This window comes from Ascaphus truei, chromosome 7 (assembly GCF_040206685.1).
Source record: "Ascaphus truei isolate aAscTru1 chromosome 7, aAscTru1.hap1, whole genome shotgun sequence".
In the NCBI taxonomy this organism is placed as follows: Eukaryota; Metazoa; Chordata; class Amphibia; order Anura; family Ascaphidae; genus Ascaphus; species Ascaphus truei.
Genome location: NC_134489.1, coordinates 106,431,160 through 106,451,125, shown reverse-complemented (window position 1 = coordinate 106,451,125; position 19,966 = coordinate 106,431,160). Strand labels below are relative to the sequence as shown.

Genomic DNA, 19,966 nt, shown 5'->3' with positions numbered 1-19,966 from the left:
GAGGTTATCCCCACCTCCCTGGTTCTGCCCATTTGTAGTGCGTTATCTTGCCGCATACTTCTCTTATTTATTTTGAGGATAGGTACAGACCTCAGCGTTTTGCGCGGATCCCTGGATTTTGGTGTGACGCGGAATTTATCGGCTGGGAGAGCTTTACTTCGCTGCACATATTCACTTATCTTTATTACCTTTATTTGTACTTTCACCACGTGATTTTTATTCACTCAATTGCGCCTATTTTTTTGTGTTCACAGGTATGGCCGGGTGTCTGCACCACGCTGCGTGTCATGGCTGGCTGGCGGCAGTGCGCCCGCGCCCTGCGTCAAACACTGCCGCAGCAGCCTGGCGGCTAAAGGGTGTGAGCACCGCATGCACCCGGAGCAGGGCAGTAGGAAGGCAGCTGGCTGCATTGAGGAGGCGTGGGGTGCAGCTAAGGGTGCTATGTGGATGCAGTTAGGCTCTTATCGTGTGCCAGCCAGGGAGGGGAACAGAAAATCTATTTCTAACGCAGCAGTTAATTATTAAACTATATATAAAGAACAGTATCGTCTATTCGCGTTTGATTATTAAATCTAACGATAAATATAGAAATATAGAAGGAGCGGCTCAGTGAGTAAAGACACTGACTGGCACTGAGATTGGAGTAGGGGAGCCTGGTTCAATTCCCGGTGTCGGCTCCTTGTGACCTTGGGCAAGTCACTTTATCTCCCTGTGCCTCAGACACCAAAAACATAGATTGTAAGCTCTTCGGGGCAGGGACCTCAGCCTGCAAAATGTCTCTGTAAAGCGCTGCGTACAATTAGCAGCGCTATACAAGAACATGCTATTATTATATAAATAGGAAAATATTGGACATTTCCACGAATATTAACACACTGATATTGCTTGTGTTACTTGCAGCTTTTCTATGTAAAATGTTCTTATCTTGTTTTGTGTCGGAGTAAATATGTTAAATAAATGCGCGTGATACGGTGGAAATGTGGGAGGGAATAGACGAGGCGTGATGAGGGTAAGGTGCAGGAGGGTGCTCCGTGCGGGGCCTCTTACGCTCGCGGACCCCACCTGTGCGACGCTGGAGCTTGCGTCCCGACACGGAAGTGGTGCCCGGCTTCTGTGATCGCCACCACGGTGGGCTGCCTCCGCTCCACAGCTGGGGGTCACAGCGATGGCATCGCCAACAAGCCGGCCATGGGTGGGCCAAATATGTTCTTATCCTAGCTCCGATTCCCCCGTGTCTGACGCGCCATGTTCCCTGCGGTGACACCACAAAAATATCAACTTATCTTTTTTTTTTTTAATTTTTTTTTAATTTCAAACTTTTTTATTGATTTTAATAGGTTTTTACAACTTGGTCTTAGAACGACATTTTTGAAAGTATATCCTTACAACAAATGTTGCACATTGAAACAGATTTTATTTTATTTATATATATATACACATTTTGAGATAGAAAATTTTTCTCTGTAAAGAAATGAATGACTTAAAGGGGCAATTTCTCCAAGGACCACGTGAAATAATTCCAGTGACTTGTTTCTGTGGTCTCACCTGGGTGTTTGATAACCTTTTTACCCAAATCTGACACGTATAAGTATTTTTTTATTTATTTTGTTAAAGTGACACGTGGGGGAGGGGTTTGATTTCCTCTGGCGCCTCCCTTCTGTGTGATGTCACTGTGATGTCACGGTGTGATCAGTGAGCTACAGCTTATCTTTATTGGTTCTCTGATAAAGACAGGAGTGGGAGAAGGAGAAATAACATTATTAATTGATAAACACTTCCACATTCAGAGGCCCCTAAGAAATTCAACTTGTAACTCATTTAACAAATGAAGACCTCAGCCAAACCTTTGCTATGAGTATTTTTAGACTTGTTTAGAGACGCCAGTGAGATCGTTAATTTGCTTTTAGAAAGTACTTTTTCTAGGATCCAATGTGCCTCAGTTGAATATAAATCCCGTGTGGTTTATTTGATCAGACTGGGCAGCTTATATAAACCATCTGCCATTATTTGTTTATATTAGTACAGTCGTAGGAGCAGAATAAACATTTTTATTCCTATATATTTTGGGCAGAAGATCGAGCTGTTGGAGGTGACTTTTTCAGGTGTAGCCACAAAGCAGCATTTACAATCAGTCCCCGCTGACGTCCCTTTATTTATTTTTCTTACATTAAGAGATATCCTCCGGCCCTTTACAACACTTCTTATTTTATTAAATCTGATTCTTCGTTCAGGAGATAAGCATTTGAAATATTAAGTGTCCGGGAGATTAAAATGGCGTTCTCTCCAGGAGCAGTGTAAAAGTAACCATAGTAACCCCAGAAGCTAGAGATAAGTTCATGCTAATAAATGTAACTGCCCCCCCCCCCCCCGCGCTTACCTCAGCTACGGGCGGGGGAGCGGCCGTCTTGTCAGGGAGCTGCTCCGGGGTGGATGCCGGTACAGGGCGCCGCCATTTTGGTCCCTCGCGCATGCGCAGTCAGTCGCGTCAGGCATCTTGATCGCACATGCGCAGAATGGACATTGCGCATGCGCAGAAGGCTACCACTTGTGCCGGCCACCTAGGAAGAGGCTCCGCAGGGGACTACATATCCCAGCAGCCCCAGGGGCAGCACCACCACATGAGCCAGCACAGCCAATAGGGCTGCAGCATCCCCGCAGAGCTAGATATACTTTTGGCGCTCTAGGGACCATGCCAGTCGGAAGGAGGAGAGCAGAGAGGTAGTGTCCAGGGAGCCGTGCTACTCTGGACAAGGCCTAGGTTTGCCCCTTCGGCCCCAAGTCCCCTTCTAGATTGTGGCTGCTATAGGGAAGGCCCCAGACAGGGACGCTACCCTTTAGCTTTATAGTGCCAGGTGTAGCACCAGCGCAGAGACGCCACGCAGTGAGATGCGGCATGCGCCTGGAGCCAGACCACAGGCAACTAGAGACACTCATAAGGACATACTCCAGCGGGAGCCCTCTCAGGGATGGCCGCCTCCGTGGAAGGACCAGGCAGACCCACGTCGTGGGGATCAGACTGTGTGTCATTGAGCGGTATCCGGGGAGATAAAGTGCACCAACGGTCCGGTAGCGCCACCCCCAACACTTGAGTGGGACTGACTTAATTGGGGGAGGACACCAGGGGTATTGGTGCCAAGCACCCTAGGTCCTTTGGGGGCGACACTCGCCCTGTGTTGTATTATTGTATGGCCCCGTTATACTGTTTATATACACACGTTGTTATACACCTTGTGTGTGTTTACTGACACTTGGTTCCTGTGAGGGGTTGCCCCACTATGTTAGGATCTCTCGTGGGTGGAGGCGCTGCAACTGGAGACCGCCCCAGGCTCCCAGCGGTGGAGGTATAGGCCTCCTGCAAGCCACGCAGGTAACAGCAGCATGAGTGGTTCCTCCTAGACACAGGGAAAGGGGGCTACATAAAGAAAAAACAGGACAGGCTCAGGGTGCAACATACTAACATTACAGGAGTTGGATATGGGCGCCTGAAATGGATGAGGAACAGCTGGATATATGTATGAAGGTGTCATGATAATGTCATGAGATATTGGGTATTTTTAATCCCTCTGGTGCTTAAGGGGTTAATGAGCTACACGTTTAAGAAAAAATACAGTGCTTGAATTACAGAAAAGGTATTACAAAATAGACATACAATTACAATATAAGGCAGAACAGCTTCTTAAAATAAAAGGGGTAAAACAGAAAATCCTATACAGTACATTACCACATGCTATGGATTTTTCCCAGAGAGGCGCTGGTTCAGAAGATGAGGTCTGCCCTGCTTTCCAAGCATGCCCCTGGTCAGATCCGACTTGTAACAACCTGGCCCAGACTTAAGTACCATTCTTTCTTAGGGCACCTTCATGAGCCCACCCCTTCTACAACATACCTTGAAGCTGTTCTTCCCCCAACCCTGTCTGTAGACCTTGATTAATTCAATTGACACCTTGAGTGGGCCATCCACATGGACCCCCCTCCCCAAGTAAATCCCTTTGAAATTCAGAGCAGTTCAAAGGAACAGTTCTGACCTGTTTCAGACTCAGCATTTCGTATTTTTTCTTAAAAGTGTAGCTCATTAACCCCTTAAGCACCAGAGGGATTAAAAATACCCAATATCTCATGACATTATCATGACATCTCCCTCCTTAAAACGAGCGAAGGGCCTGGCTTACACGCTAGTCCCGCGCTCAAACAAATAAAACCTTTACCCTTTCCTCTGGGTTCCTCTGCCTCGCTGTCTTGCTGGATATATCTCCCCCCGCCTCGCTCTCTCTTCCCTCTGTGGCCTGTCCCTGTGCCTCGCTGTCTTGCTGGATATATCTCCCCCCGCCTCGCTCTCTCTTCCCTCTGTGGCCTGTCCCTGTGCCTCGCTGTCTTGCTGGATATATCTCCCTCCGCCTCACTCTCTCTTCCCTCTGCGGCCTGTCCCTGTGCCTCGCTTTGCTCTTTCTTGCTGGATATATCTCCCTCCGCCTCACTCTCTCTTCCCTCTGCGGACTGTCCCTGTGCCTCGCTGTCTTGCTTTTTCTTGCTGTAGATATCTCTCCCAGCCTCACCCTCTCTTCCCTCTGCGGCCTGTCCCTGTGCCTCGCTGTCTTGCTTTCTCATGTGGTAGATATATCTCTCCCAGCCTCGCTCCCTTTTCCCTCTGCGGGCTGTCCCTGTGCCTCGTTGTCCTGCTGTATATCGCTTCCCCAGCTTCGTTCTCTCTTCCCTCGGCTGACTGTCCCTGTGCCTCACGGTCTTGCTGTATATATATATCTCTCCCAGACTCGCTCTCTCTTCCCTCGGCGGACGGTCCCTGTGCCTCGTAGTCTTGCTTTATATGTCTCTCCAAGCCTCTCTCTCCATTTCCCTGGTGGACGGTCTGGTTGGTGTGGAGGGATTGTACGGGGAGGCTCCCACCCCCCCCCCCCCCACTCCGGTGCGACCCCTGTCAGTCCCCCTTCCCCAGTACCCAGCGTGCGTTTGTGCCTGGAACTGTTCGGCGGGTCCCTGAGCGGGTTGGGTCACAGCGGTCTCATAGTAGGTAACCATCTTTCCAAGATCATTACCTAGCAACACATTAGCGGGAATATCATTCATTACTCCCACCTCCCGCACTCCCTGCCCAGCACCCCAATTCAAGTATACCTTTGCCACCGGCAAAACGTGGCGGCCTCCTCCCGCCACCCCCATATGCAGAACCCTCCCAGGAATGATTTCCTCAGGCCGCACCAGTCCTGGCCGCACCAGGGTAAGGGTAGCGCCAGAGTCTCTCAGTCCTTGGGTGAGTTTCTGACCCACCAGGACTGATTGCAAGTGGGCACCTCTGTTTTCTCGCGACCCAGATACCACACAAGCACCGAGGCGCATCCTGTCTGGGCAGTCGAGGCTGATGTGCCCCTGCTTTTGACAGGTAAAACACTGGCGGGTATCTCCCTGTCCAGGTGGGCGGATCCCCCCCCCCCCCCCCCCCCAGATGAAGCCCCAGCAGGCTTAAAAGGCGGTCGTTGTGTCCCGTATGCAGGTCGCGTGCTAGCAGGGGGGTCGTACGTGACACAAGGTGACAAATGTTACATCTGATACAAAAGTGTAAAAAAAAAAAAATTAAAACGCCAGCAAGTCCAGTTTAAACGACTAACGCACATCTTTATTCCGCATTGAACATATAAGAATAACATTTTCAAGTTTGTACCTATACAACTAATTTCGACTGAAATTAAATATATCCACAAAATAGTTCTATCAGCATTATGTACATTATATCAGGGGTTCTCAACTCCAGACCTCAAGACCCTCACCTCCCCCTCAAACAGGCCAGGTTTTCAGGATATCCCTGCTTAAGCACAGGTGGCTCAATCAGTGACTCTGACTGAGCCATCTGTGCTTAAAAGCAGGGATATCCTGAAAGCCTGACCTGTTGGAGAGGGGGGGGGGGGGTGGGTGTTGAGATCCCCTGCATGACATGATTTCAAGATTAAAACAAGACTTGTTAAATGAAAATAAACATTTATTCACCTGGCTGCTGGCATTAATTTATTGTCGATGTGAATCTAATGTGGAACTACAACAGTCCTCAGCGTTAGACACACACACGAGGCCTTTAGAAACACACAAAGCAGCTGTCACACGACGCACTATTTATTTTCACAGTATCCAGGGTTCACCATGTTCAAGTTTATACCACTTACAATTGAGTGTCTAAGCCTGAAACACATTAATTACGCTAGACAAGGAACCCTTTATAGAAAGTACCACTCCGCATTACTCTTTAAACGCAGTTTCATTTCTGAAACGACATTTGTCGTGTCGTTTTGTGGTTCTAACACCAGTGACGGAGAAAAGAAAATATAAAGGTTCACCAATTGTTCCCATTTACAGAAGTAATCCTGTGCTCTCACTTCATGGAAAGAGTCTTGTTTGGGGTGTCCTGTAGTTTCAGGATTGAAGGCAGGACGGAGATTTGAGCTCCTGATGTTTTCACAAGAAGCTGGAGCAGAGTTTGTAATCTGGGAGTAGCTCATAGCTTATGTATTATTAAAACATTTACTTTATATGTTTTGTCAATTGGATGCAGCATTGGGCACCCCCTGTCTCTTATTATTAAAACCAAGCTGCATTCACATTTAAAAAAAGTAATAAACTCTTGCACTCGGCTCATACCAGCGACATATACTTGTTTGTGCTATTCCTTGCACACTGTATTCCCCTCGCACATTTGCTGCGTGTGCTCTTGCTGTTTAAAGGACAGTACTTTTTCTCCACTCGCGAATCGCGTTGTGTTTTTTGTTTTTACACACAGAAATTGGGGTTGGTAGTACGATGGCATAAAGAGGCGCAAAGTACAACCACTTTCTTATTTACGTACAAATCCATTTATTCATTTTTTTTTTTTTAGAAATCCTTTGATTCGTTTTGACAGTAAAAATAAAATAAATATTGCTTCAATATTTCTAACACAGGGCCCAGAGCCGTGTCCTCGTGTTTAATAAACAGAAGGGGGGAAAAAATGGAGATTGTTTTTGTATCAGGCAAAGTACCAACTACCCCTACATTCCCTTTGACTGCCGATGAGAAGACCGAGGGAAGTTATCCCCTTAAAGGAAAGATTAAGGCTTAGAATCTAAGTTTCCCAACTCCAGTGCTCAGGGAACACCAACAGGTCAGGTCTTAAGGATATCCCCGCTCCAGCACAGGTGGGTCAATCAGCAGCTCAGTCATTTTGACTGAGCCACCTGTGCTGGAGCAGGGATATCCTTAAGACCTTACCTGTTGGGGTTCCCAGAGGACTGGTTTGACACCGACTAAAAGTAAATGCACCTATTATGCAATTAAATGCTTTAGGTTGTCACAGGTCACAATAGGACGGTAGCAAATCAATATAAAGCATTTACGTGCATTCGTTATTTGTGGAGAAATAGCCTCGCTATGAATGCAGAGGAACTTACAGAACTCCGGCAGTAAAATGCAGCACTAAATTACACACACAGTGACATTAGCACTGCAGCACGGGGTCCACGTCTTCACACACATGGCAGTGAAGTGAATTTAGGAGACCATCATAACATGGCAAATCAGCTCCAGACCTATTCTGCAATACCCTGCATCGAGCACACACTTCCTTTAAAATCCCATTTTGCAGCAGGCACCCGTTTGCATCGCCCTCTCATACAGCTGTGTGTCCGCTTTATTTTCTTGGCCTATAAGAAAATCTTAGAACCTGGAAAAGATGAGCAGGAGGTGTTCGCTGCCAGAGGTACGTGCACCTGGACAAGATCACAGAGGAACACATTACGCCAGGACAAAATAAAGCAACGGGGCTTTCCCTTCCTTGCAGCTATTGTGCGTTGGAGGAGCGTTTAGTGCAGCGAAGCGTTGGCGTCCAGTACTACGGGGGCGATGGATTTCATGTTGTGGGTGGCCAAGCAGCGCCCAGGTGTACGGAGACCATACAATCATGATTGTGTTGATTAATACCCCTAGGTTACTGGTGGATACATATGTTGCAGGTTGTGGTGATGAACCAGCGTAAATGTTCACAGGTAAAGTTATGGGGACGATCTCTACTAACAATTCTGTTTATTCATAAGCATCAGCACAAATCTACACTTGTGCAGGTCCAATGCAGTGACTAGTCGAGGGGTAAGTAACTCTGTCCTCAAGGGCAACCAACAGGCCAGGTTTAATGGATATCCCTGCTTCAGCACAGGTGGGTAATCGATTAGCCACCTGTGCTGACAGGGATATCCATTAAACCTGGCCCTTGAGGACAGCGTTAGACACCCCATGGACTAGAACTTCGCACTCCAAATATAGTGGATATATTCTAATGAATAAAGTACAGCAGAGAAAGCAGCTTTCCCCCTAAGCAATGCAGAATCACCCAGTAGAAAGGTGAATGCAATTGGATTCAGAATGATTATTCGCAATGACATGCACACTGGCAACAGGAAAAAGCCCATATTATTCACTTGTAGAAAAAGTGTTAGGTTTTTATTTCTCCTTTTGTTTCCAGCTTTAGAGAAATGGCAGCATGTGTACAAGTCGGGACCCTGTGTAGCAGCCGCTATTACAACAGGAACACAATGTGTACAAATGCACGTGTGTCCCAAACGTGACCCTTTCCCAATGCTGACTGCTTTTTTTTTTTTTTAAATACAGGATATAAAATCTCATTTTCATTAATAAAGCTTTGAACACGGGCAGGTGTGTCCGACTATAACCTCAGTCTGATGCATATACAGCTTTACCCTTTAATTACCAGCAAGAGGCTGAAAAGAATCCCTGGGTCAGCAGCTGCACTTCGAAGACCGCGATTGGACCTATACAGTATATCATCAAACCCCTGACACCACAAAGAAAGCCTATTTAGGGTAATGTATTCCACATCACAGCTGCATTTAGTGTGTACAGTATATCTGCAGGCGGCTTGAACAGGACTACTTTCAGGTCAGCAGCAGTGTGACCCTCCCAAACTGCCAGCAAAGTGTTAGAAAACCTGTGTACCTCAGAGTAAAACCCACTTATTGTGTGCTTGACCGGCTCATCTCTTCATCACAAACTGCTGACCAACTGGATTTAGTTTGCATTCAATTTGCCTTTGTCTACACAAAGCTGGTTTCTCAGGGCTGCAAACAAGATAATTGGGATCCTTGCACAACAAACAATGCAGAGCCTGCCACTAGGCCGAGCGATTACCAGGCAGGCCCTTCTATGGCCCAGATTCACTAAAGGGTGTGACTTTAACGCCCATTTAATTGAATGAGATTTAAGGCGTGGCAAAGTGGGCTAAAGTTTAGCACCCCTTCTTGAATCTGAGCCAGATTGATTTTGCTAAAAGATTTATATTTTAATAACCATGTCACTGGCATTAATTCAGACAAACTACGAGGATGTTAAATTATTTGTAATCATTTGCCAGTTTCCTTTATAGCTGGTAACATAGGAGGGGGAGAGGGAGTAGGAGTATAATACCTCTTATGGGACTAACAAGTCGTGGATACGTTACCAGATTTCCAACCTCTCAGCGTTGAACAATGAACGACCCTGAGAGGTTGGAAAGCTTGTAACATATCCACTACTTGTTAGCCCAATAAAAGGTATTATATCCCACGCAATACGTCCCATTCCAAGAGAACCAAAAAAAATAAATATGTTCGCGTGGGAGACTTAAAAAAACACCCTAATACAAATATGTCACATTTGGGAGGCAGCAGCCAAAAGCTCTACATGTGTTGTAGTTAAATAAAATATTTACGGGAGTGTGGTAACCCTATCTTGCATATCTGGTGGGAATGTCCCAAGATTAAACCCTTATGGGACAAACTCCTCCATTTAATAGATTTACTTTGTCTTCCAATTCCTATAGACCCTCTTCTTTTGATCCTGGGGCTTCAATCCCCAACTGAAGTAATCTTGAATCTAAACCAAATTATCCTTATTTTTAACCCCCACACGTAGCCCTATAGCCCGTTTCTGGAAGCGCAAGACCCCCCCCAACCTCCCTTCAAATGTGTTTGCAACAAAATATGACACAGCCTCGCTCCATATCTCAACCAGGATTAGAGATACCTGGAAGTCCTAGTTCTCACATTTCAACAAACATATAAGGGTCCGAGCAGTATGAAGGGTTGTTGCCTTTGTGCGGGGAGACGGTAAGGAGGAAGGGCGTTGCAGGCCGAACTGAGGCACATATATATGTTAGGTAACTTCAATTGTTCCATGAATCTCAACAAATGTGATGTATCTCCCCCCCCCCCCCTATTATTTCAATTTCTCTCATTTATTAGTACTCTGTAAATGTAATGTTGATGTGCTGTCTTTGTTACAATTCCCTGATATGAAAATGTTACATAAATATATTATTTATATATAAACTGTTTTACCAGGCAGTAATACATTGAGCGTTACCTCTCGTTTTCAATGGCAGCGAGTTGTAACACCGCTTCCCACGCTCCTGCGCCACTTCTAGTTACAGTATAACTGCGGGAGGGGGTTGGCGTTCATCTTGGTTACTTCACACGAATGGTGATGGGATTTATGCACGTCTCTTCATAGTATAAATTAGCAAAGGCTAAAGGAGGAGGATGTTTAATTAGCAGTGAGACTACAGACGCAAAGTGCAAAAACGGGTTTAACCCCTTGTTCACTGTTCCTGGGTGGATCTTTAACATAAGTCAGGGGTGACCAACTCCAGTTCAAGGTCAGGTCAGTATTTCAGGATATCCCTGCTTCAGCACAGGTGGTGCAGTCAGTCCCTGGTTCAGTACTGGTACCTCAATCAGTGGCTCAGTCTCTGACTGAGCCACCTGTGCTGAAGCAGGGATATAGTGAAAACCTGACCTGAGGGTGGCCTATGTGGACTGGAGTTGGGCACCCCTGAATAAGTTATATATACATGTAACTTGCACACACAGCACCGTGGTACTGGAACTTTGCACTACAGTACAAATCTTTGCCAGAAATAAACTTTTTGTTTTTTAACAGAACACGGACAAGTATTAGATGAAGCAATTCATCATTCATAATTGAGCGCCCTTCTGCTGGGTGTCTTTTAACCACAAAACATTTTCCATTTCTTTGCCAGCCAGAAAAAATATTCACAATTTATTCTGCAACTAGGATTGAAACCATTTGTAATTGTATTTGTCTTTTCAGTTTGTAATTTATTTTATCATTTGAACCAAGCGGCAGTGCTGATTTCAAATGGCATTTTACACTACAATAATGGCGCAGTCCCAGTTCGAACCAGAGAACGAGTGGTAGTGAAAGGATCAAGGTCTTCAAATTGGGCAATGACGCGTCTTCCAAACAAATATTTCTGACACATCCAAGTATTTGAAATGAGTGTGAGCGAGGAAAGTTATTGCTCATATTCTTCCATATGGTGGACCTGATCGTTGCAAACACCTTTCTTGTTCGGTGACCAAATATCTCCGGGAATGAGGAGGTGGGACTGTAATAAGTAAAAAAAATACAGGCCACTCAAACAGCCACTTTCTCCCAATGACACTATTACCGATATTATAAAGACATTAAAAAATGAGTTACAAGTATTTGCTGAATCGTGTGTTTTTAGGACACCGAGATTTAACAGATCAGGGTTATTAGTTTATTTTGGACCCGAGTGACCGTTCCACTTTAAATGCACCTGTGAGATTGGTCTGTCACACCGCACACGTTCTGAACTGATCGCTCCTCCTGCGCACCCGTCACAACGGTTCCAAGTCGCCTTTTTCTCACAGTATTTGGCCTTTATAAAATTTATTACTTTTAAATAATGCTGCTGCCAAGATTGCTTTCTGTTTTATTGAACGCAAACTCAGCTCAGAAATTAAAAGACAATACAACCTGTGCGCATTACCCTTTTTAGTTCAGTTTACGCGCCTCTGATTGGATAATTTAGCATATTAAATTGGCTTTAATCTGGAACTGGAATGGAATTCATATAAAATCAACAGAGCTCCTTTACACGCTTTAATAATTTTTTAATCAGAAGTATATCCACATGGCATGGTCTATGTGAAGGCTGTACATATAAAGACATCCTTATCTTAATAATAAAAATTCACATTTTCTTTTCCTCTTTTTTTAAGCAGTGAATGCGTGTGTTACTGGGCCTCAGCGGGCTCAGGAGGCAGAAGTGCGGAGTTTGCATCCCCCCCCAAAGCTGCACTGCAGGTTTCACTAGAAATAGGAGCAGAACATAAGAGGCCAACATCCCTTGTAGAAATCTCAATTCATTTCGGAGATGGAGTATAAAAACAGCTGAAATACGCTCATGAAAACACCTGAACCCTTTATCACCATAAGGAGCTCAATCTTTCCGATTTCTTCCTGAATCCTTTATTCTTATGCAGGAAGCTTCTGAAGATATTTGTTTTTAGCTCCCTGAATCATAGAGGGAGTTCTGGTTTCTAATCTGGCAAAACCCATCTTACCTCCCAGTCCCTGCACAAGCTGCTGCAGGCAGAGGGGTACCCTGTAAGACTGGCAGACGGTGTTTGACATTCAGAGGTGCCCCAATGTTTTTTCAGTGGTTATTACAATCATAGCAGACAGAGGGTTAAGGATATTATGCAAGTAACATCTGCCTACAATCTATGCAATTCATAACGGAATCACATTCCATTTAGATTTGAAGGTGTCAAACATACAATGCTGCTTTAAAGATTAAAGTGTGGATACGCTCTTCTGTAAGACACGAGTCGTTGAAATCTTGGTAAGACTAATCTTCCTTACGGACACCTCTGTTCACGACAGACTTCTGCCAGGCTGGAAGGGGAATAGATATAGCACGGGAAGTGCAAACACAGGGAAGACGACAAAATAAAGCCATCTGACACCGACATGCTAAACAATGAGATAGAAATACTGCAACAACGCACAGACGTGTAGAGCGAAGGCCAGAATCACAAGCCCCATCAGAAATGATGCCACAGAACGGTAATGCACCAATATAGTGTTTAATTTCCGAGGAAAGCCGTGTTATCAAACAGGGCTTGAAACGACCCAATGTGATGCAGAGAAGAGAAGGCAGTCACACAGGGCATTCGGATTTCTCACCACTCTCCTCCGCCAAGAGATATAGATATATCTGCAGAACGGGATGGATGTGAGAAGATGTCGAGACGTGACCCTCAGACGCCACACACATCCTTCCACCTGTATATTATGGTAGAAATGTGTATATTCGTGTAACTGTAACCAGGAAGATTAATAGTTCCTGTTTGATTTGATATTTACGGTGTTTATACTAATTCAGACATCTCCTAAGATCTTAGGAAAGGAACTTTCCAATTTGCTCAGCTCCATTGTCCTGATCTTAGCCACTCTGTGTGCTGTATTGTGTAAACTAAGAGGCACCACAAGGGTCAAAATAAGCTCTGTAGTAATTCTCCCAGCCTGATTTCGCCTATGAAAGTGTTAATATTAGGGCCCATTCCAAGACACTGCTAAATATGCAAGATTTCTGAATTACTCCGGCCCTCAGAGAGCTTGTAATTTAAACCTTGTGAGACGATGAAGATATTGACAGTTTTTTTTTTAGATTCCTTTCTCCCTTTTCTCTTCTTAGAAAACAGTTCATTAAAAATATACATATTTTTTAACACTTTACTTCAAAATCCTGCACATTTCCCTAGCAGTACAATAGCTAAGCTGCCATTTCTTACACTACCGTTCTCCAGGTACAATCTATCCTCTAGCAGGCTCACATGGACGGTTACAAAATACAGAGGCTACAGGGAAATACTTACTAGAAGGGTTGTTCTGCTTTATATTCCCGCTCTGGCAGTGAAGGAGCCAATTATAATAGCAATGGAATCTAACCTGAGCAGGTCCAGTAAGGATCTACTTTTAATGATTAATCTCAGGTGTAATGCCACATTATAACATGGGGGTAGCCGCTGGTGCTGAAGTAGGGATATCCAGAAAACCTGACCTGTTGGTAGCTCTTGAGGACTGGAGTCAGCCACCCCTGATATAGCAGAACACATGCGACCCAGGATGGTTTGGTTGCTGTCCAGTTATATAAACACCCAGGAAAAACACACCATGGGAACTTCAAGCCTCGTCTGTTTGCAGTGGATTCTGTAGAAGTTTTTCTCTCGTAACCTGTTCTCTGCCAGAGAGGCGGGCGACATAGTGCTGTGAAGTGTGTCGCCCGCCTCTCCGGCAGAAAACCGGTTACACCAGGAGAGGGGGAGGAGTGTTGTACTAAAGCACGGTGATATAAATAAATTCCATCACTCTACCTGTTCAGAGCCAAGCACTAAAATAAAATAAAATAAAAAATCTTCCAATGCATGAGAAATGTAGAATTTCAGAGATCATTCGTTTCAACATAAAGTGCAACAGTGCTGAAGTTTTTAAAGTCCTTCTTTTACGCCTCGCCCGGAACGCCAAAACCTGCAAGCAGGGTGAGCTGGTGCTCCGACCGTCGCCAGTTCCAATCCCCGCTGTGGGACGCGATTCCTTCATTTGTAGCAGAACCTCTCCGTTCTCCTCTATTCAGGAAGTGACGTTTTTAAAGGTTTAACCAATCCTTCTTCGTATACCTTCAAGATCGCTTCACACACAAACCTATACTGACTCTGAAAGCAAGGGGATCATATTTGTTAAGGATGAAAAGGACGTCACAGACATGTACAACATGTGTTACTGGAGAGATAATAATGACAGGGATGTTTCCATTACATATTTACAGGTCTTTGTGTGTTTGATGTGGAATCACTCGAATATTGTAAAGGTTTTTTAAAATCACTTTTACCATAAATCAGCAACATTCTTTACGCTGCTACTTATGTAAGCAAAGCAGTACTGCATATAATGCACATTCTGTGGTATTTACTCCCATGCCTTTTCGCATGCATTTACAATTATTTTGTACATGAAATGAAGAAACAAATACTAAATATGGTAGCTATAGTGCGACATTGTATTTTATTGCCATTCCAATCTATGTTGATAAATATCAGTCCTTCCCTTTAAAATATTCTATTAGTCACAAATTTCGCAGGTGTCTGCTTTAAAAAACATTGTATTTTTCTCCTGTTTTAATTATTTTAGACCATAGTGATCCTAGTAATTAACCAGGTTTTTTTCCACCCCAATCTTTTAGAAGAGGATGTAGTGACCATATTAACTCAGCCGCACAAGACATCATAGTTATTTTATATCGTGCAGATATATTTCCTACTTTCCAATTTGTTCATTTAGTTTTTGATGCGTTTGACAGTTTTTATTTCACGAGCATCCGTTAACATTACAACCACACAGTCCCTGCAAGGTCAGGATCCAAACCAACTAGTGTGTGTGTGTGTGAGTGTGTGAACGTGTGAGTGTGTGAACGTGTGAGTGTGTGAGTGTGTGAATGTGAGTGAATGTGAGAGTGTGTGTGAATGTGAGAGTGTGTGTGAATGTGACAGTGTGTGTGTGTGTGAATGTGAGTATGTGTGAGCGTGTGAGTGTGTGAATGTGAGAGTGTGTGTGTGAATGTGAGTGTGTGTGTGTGTGTGTGTGTGTGAATGTGAGTGTGTGTGTGTGTGTGTGAATGTGTGAGTGTGTGTGTGTGTGAATGTGTGAGTGTGTGAATGTGTGAATGTGTGTGTGTGAGTGTGAGTGTGTGAGTGTGTGAGTGTGTGAATGTGTGTGAACGTGTGTGAACGTGAATGTGTGTGAGAGAATATATATGTGTGTGTGTGTGTGTGTGTGTGTGTGTGTGTGTGTGTGTGTGTGTGTGTGTGTGTGTGTGTACACAAAAAAATGTTTTTCTTTTTACAATGGTCAAATCCTTTTGCTGCTGTATGTAGCAGTGATTTTTTTTATTCTGTAGTTGTATTCTGAAATTTGCTGAACATTTATTTGCTACCCTGTAAAATGTAAATAGCTGCTGTAGCCACGCATTAAAACTATAAATAAATTAAAAAATAAAAATAAATAAATATATAAAAATATATATTAGAAGGAATTGCTGCATTTTTTAACAAAATTGACTTGTGTTTGTCATCTACAAAAAACAAAAATCAAAAGCGAATGCATCTTACTGGTGTCTGTATCATCATAGCCCTCTGGTCTCTCATTGTCCTAACAATATCCAGCGGGTATACCGGCTGGTTACACTCCATCAGACACATTGCCGTCTCCATAGTAATGAGAACACCCGTCCGTCCAATGCCAGCACTAAAAGGCAAGAAAAGCACCTCAGACAAGGAATGAGAGGGGGCGGGAGAGGGGGCGGGAGAGGGGGCGGGAGAGGGGGCGGGAGAGGGGGCGGGAGAGGGGGCGGGAGAGGGGGCGGGAGAAGGGGCACAGCCGGCATAGAACGCGTCCACTAAAATGCTACAAAACAGGCACAAAAAACAGTCTTCCAAAAATCTAAATGTTCAGGTTAAAGTTGGGAAGCTGCACCCAACAGCACAATGATGGAACATCACACGCTCGTCAGGAGGAATTCTACTATTCTGTTGAGATGGAGTAGAATAAATATATCAAATAAATAATAGAGATATAAGTATAGATATAAAGTACAGTATATAAATATATGCAAAGGAGCAAATAAACATTTGAATGCATAGCTTCTAAACCGCTAAAAGTGATGTTGATCTGTTAGTGCAGCAAATCATTAACAAACTGCTTAGATTGTAAGCTCCTTGGGGCACACAATCTCTTCTCACATTGTATTCGTCTGGAGCCTTCTCCCTTAACTGAAATGATGCACCTGAATATACGCAGGCTTTGTATTCAGTGCATGCTACAAGATGTAGTAAAACAATAACTTGTTTGGCCACAAGATGGTGCTATTTCTCATATACTGTATAGTAAAGAAATTCTCAGACCGGATCCAATATAAAGTAGCTTCCTAGCGACATGTCACATGCTATATCAGGGGTGGTGGGCACAGGTGATGCAGTAATTGACTGAGCCACCTGTGCTGAAGCAGGGATATCCTTAAAACATGACCTGTTGGTGGCCCTTGAGGGCTGGAGTTGCTCAGCCCTGTGCTATTTACATACGCATCAATCTCATGTCTGCTGTGATTAATGCTACGTGATATATACGTGGGGTGTATATCCCTGCCCTGGGCAAGCTCTTGCCTTTGAATGTCTGCGCTCCTGTATAAGCCCATTCCCTGCCTGCTTATTCTTTACAGCGCTGCATATCTATCCGAGTGGGGAAAAGATTACGAGAGACGTGTACCTGCAGTGGACGACCACTGGCTCGTCGCGGTTACACCGCCTTTGCCGCACAAGGCAAACGAAGTCCAGGAAATCGCTTGAATCATCAGGGACGCCGTGGTCTGGCCACGCAGTGTACTGGATCTGGGTGAGGGCCCGGCTTTCACACTTCTGAAAATGAGACGTACAAAATCCATTTCTCCATGTGGGGAAACGCCAAGTTCTGGCACCGGCCCATTAAATGCCTGCATGAAACAGGACATGGACTGAACGCCATTTCTTATTCCTGTAGCCTGGGAGAGACAGGCTTTTGGGTTGGTAACTGCAAAGCTTTGATATGATTCAACAGCCGAAGGTAAAAGGAGCCGTGGACAGGACATCCTCTGCTACTAGAAAGCGGGTCAAGTCCCGACCAATCAGAAATCGGAGCCAGTAATTGCTGCCATGGGAAGAGGCACAGGAAACCCCACGTGGGAATATATTGTTATACACTGATGCGTGGGGACGGGATTCGGACTGTCCGTGTGGGGACGGGATTCGGACTGTCCGTGTGGGGACGGGATTCGGACTGTCCGTGTGGGGACGGGATTCGGACTGTCCGTGTGGGGACGGGATTCGGACTGTCCGTGTGGGGACGGGATTCGGACTGTCCGTGTGGGGACGGGATTCGGACTGTCCGTGTGGGGACGGGATTCGGACTGTCCGTGTGGGGACGGGATTCGGACTGTCCGTGTGGGGACGGGATTCGGACTGTCCGTGTGGGGACGGGATTCGGACTGTCCGTGTGGGGACGGGATTCGGACTGTCCGTGTGGGGACGGGATTCGGACAGTCCGTGTGGGGACGGGATTCGGACTGTCCGTGTGGGGACGGGATTCGGACTGTCCGTGTGGGGACGGGATTCGGACTGTCCGCGTGGGGACGGGATTCGGACTGTCCGCGTGGGGACGGGATTCGGACTGTCCGCGTGAGGACGGGATTCGGACTGTCCGCGTGAGGACGGGATTCGGACTGTCCGCGTGAGGACGGGATTCGGACTGTCCGCGTGAGGACGGGATTCGGACTGTCCGCGTGAGGACGGGATTCGGACTGTCCGCGTGAGGACGGGATTCGGACTGTCCGCGTGAGGACGGGATTCGGACGGTCCGCGTGAGGACGGGATTCGGACTGTCCGCGTGAGGACGGGATTCGGACTGTCCGCGTGAGGACGGGATTCGGACTGTCCGCGTGAGGACGGGATTCGGACGGTCCGCGTGAGGACGGGATTCGGACTGTCCGCGTGAGGACGGGATTCGGACTGTCCGCGTGAGGACGGGATTCGGACGGTCCGCGTGAGGACGGGATTCGGACTGTCCGTGTGGGTTTTTTGCCACACCTCATTTAAAGTTGGATTATTTATTGCAGTGTCTTTTTTTCATCAACGAAACATTGCACACACACACACACACAACCACACACAACCACACACAACCACACACAACCACACACAACCAACCACACACACCACACACACAACCACACACACACACAACCACACACACACACACACACAACCACACACACACACACACACAACCACACACACACACACACACACACACACACACAACCACACACACACAACCACACAAACATTAAAAAGTAAAATGTATTCATTAGAGCAGCGCTGCGCAAACTTTCCCCCTGCTCGCGCCCCCCTCCTTACCTTCTCAGAAGTCAAATGACGCAGCAGGGTCATGAGACCCCACGTTGCCATGGCGATGTGTCGCCGGAGACAAGGTAAGAGAAGTTTCGGAGGCTTCGCGTATCAACCGGCGTTTAATTTAAATGGCTTGGGGAAGAGCGCAGCCTCTGCAAGCGCCGCACTCCCTCTGGAAAGGCGTAACCTTAGGGCGGATTTTCCAAGCTCCCGCGCCCTGCGCGCCCTAAGGAAACCGCGACATCCCCCTGTGCAGCTTCCTTTGGCCCACGTGACGTGGGAGCTTCAAACTGCAGAGATACCGGCGCCCCCCTTCGGAGGAATCACTGGAAGCAGGGGGTCCGCGAAGCTTAGATTAACGGGGCTCAGCTCTGGAGACCCCCCACTTCCATCCTGTATAAAAAAAACAAACAACAAACCCGGCCCGGATTGCTCCATTAAAACTACGCCGGATGTTACACGCTAAACTCGCGCTGTACGGTGCCGGGTACCTCCACGTTCGTCAGCGTCATCTCCCGGAAAACGTACGCCGGATTCCCGTCCTCCGAATGGCAGGAAATCTGGTAATTCCCAAACTCGGAGCTCCCCGCAGGCGCGGGCCAATACTGGTGACATTTTACCTAAGCAGAAACAATAAACTTAGTCGCCATTTCTGACAAATGCATTAGGTTTCCTTCCCGATTTCCTACAATCTGCAAATCCCCATGTTCATTAAAAATGTAACGGTAAGGTCCCAATTAGCTACAAGTTCTTCTGGTCCAAGAGATTCTCGCTGGCCCGATTACGAGAACTTATTCTGGGTTATCATTTTATATTTGATCCACTTGTTCCTTTTTGCTAAATTCTTCCCATGTATTCCCCCTTTTATAATATATCTGTAAAGCACTGGCTGCATGGTTGATACTATATATTTTTATATAATATCCGATAAACACAACTGTTCCCAAGTTGCAGCAATAAGCAATCATTTACACAGCAGTGAGAATATCGATGCTTGTTAACACTGGTGTCACTGCCGTGCTTATCCGCAGATGGAATAAATGCAGTAACCATTGTATATTCAGTGGTACAGTGGTACAGTATTTGTTTTTTTTAGCCGTTTGGTGTTCAGG

General features: G+C 45.8%; 1 protein-coding gene across 3 annotated transcripts in view; it reads right to left on the bottom strand.

Annotated features, from left to right (window-relative positions):
* Positions 1-11,945: 11,945 nt before the first annotated feature.
* The window catches only part of PTPN4 (protein tyrosine phosphatase non-receptor type 4), a 117,194-nt gene continuing 109,173 nt past the window's right edge, over positions 11,946-19,966 (bottom strand). For all 3 annotated transcript variants that reach the window (XM_075609769.1, XM_075609770.1, XM_075609771.1), the window contains exons 24-27: positions 19,346-19,474; positions 17,179-17,327; positions 16,026-16,161; positions 11,946-14,573 (exon numbers count right to left, since the gene is read on the bottom strand). In XM_075609769.1, the coding sequence (XP_075465884.1) occupies positions 14,487-14,573; positions 16,026-16,161; positions 17,179-17,327; positions 19,346-19,474 (501 nt within the window). In that variant the 3' untranslated portion in view covers positions 11,946-14,486. The remainder of the gene's footprint in view (positions 14,574-16,025; positions 16,162-17,178; positions 17,328-19,345; positions 19,475-19,966) is intronic.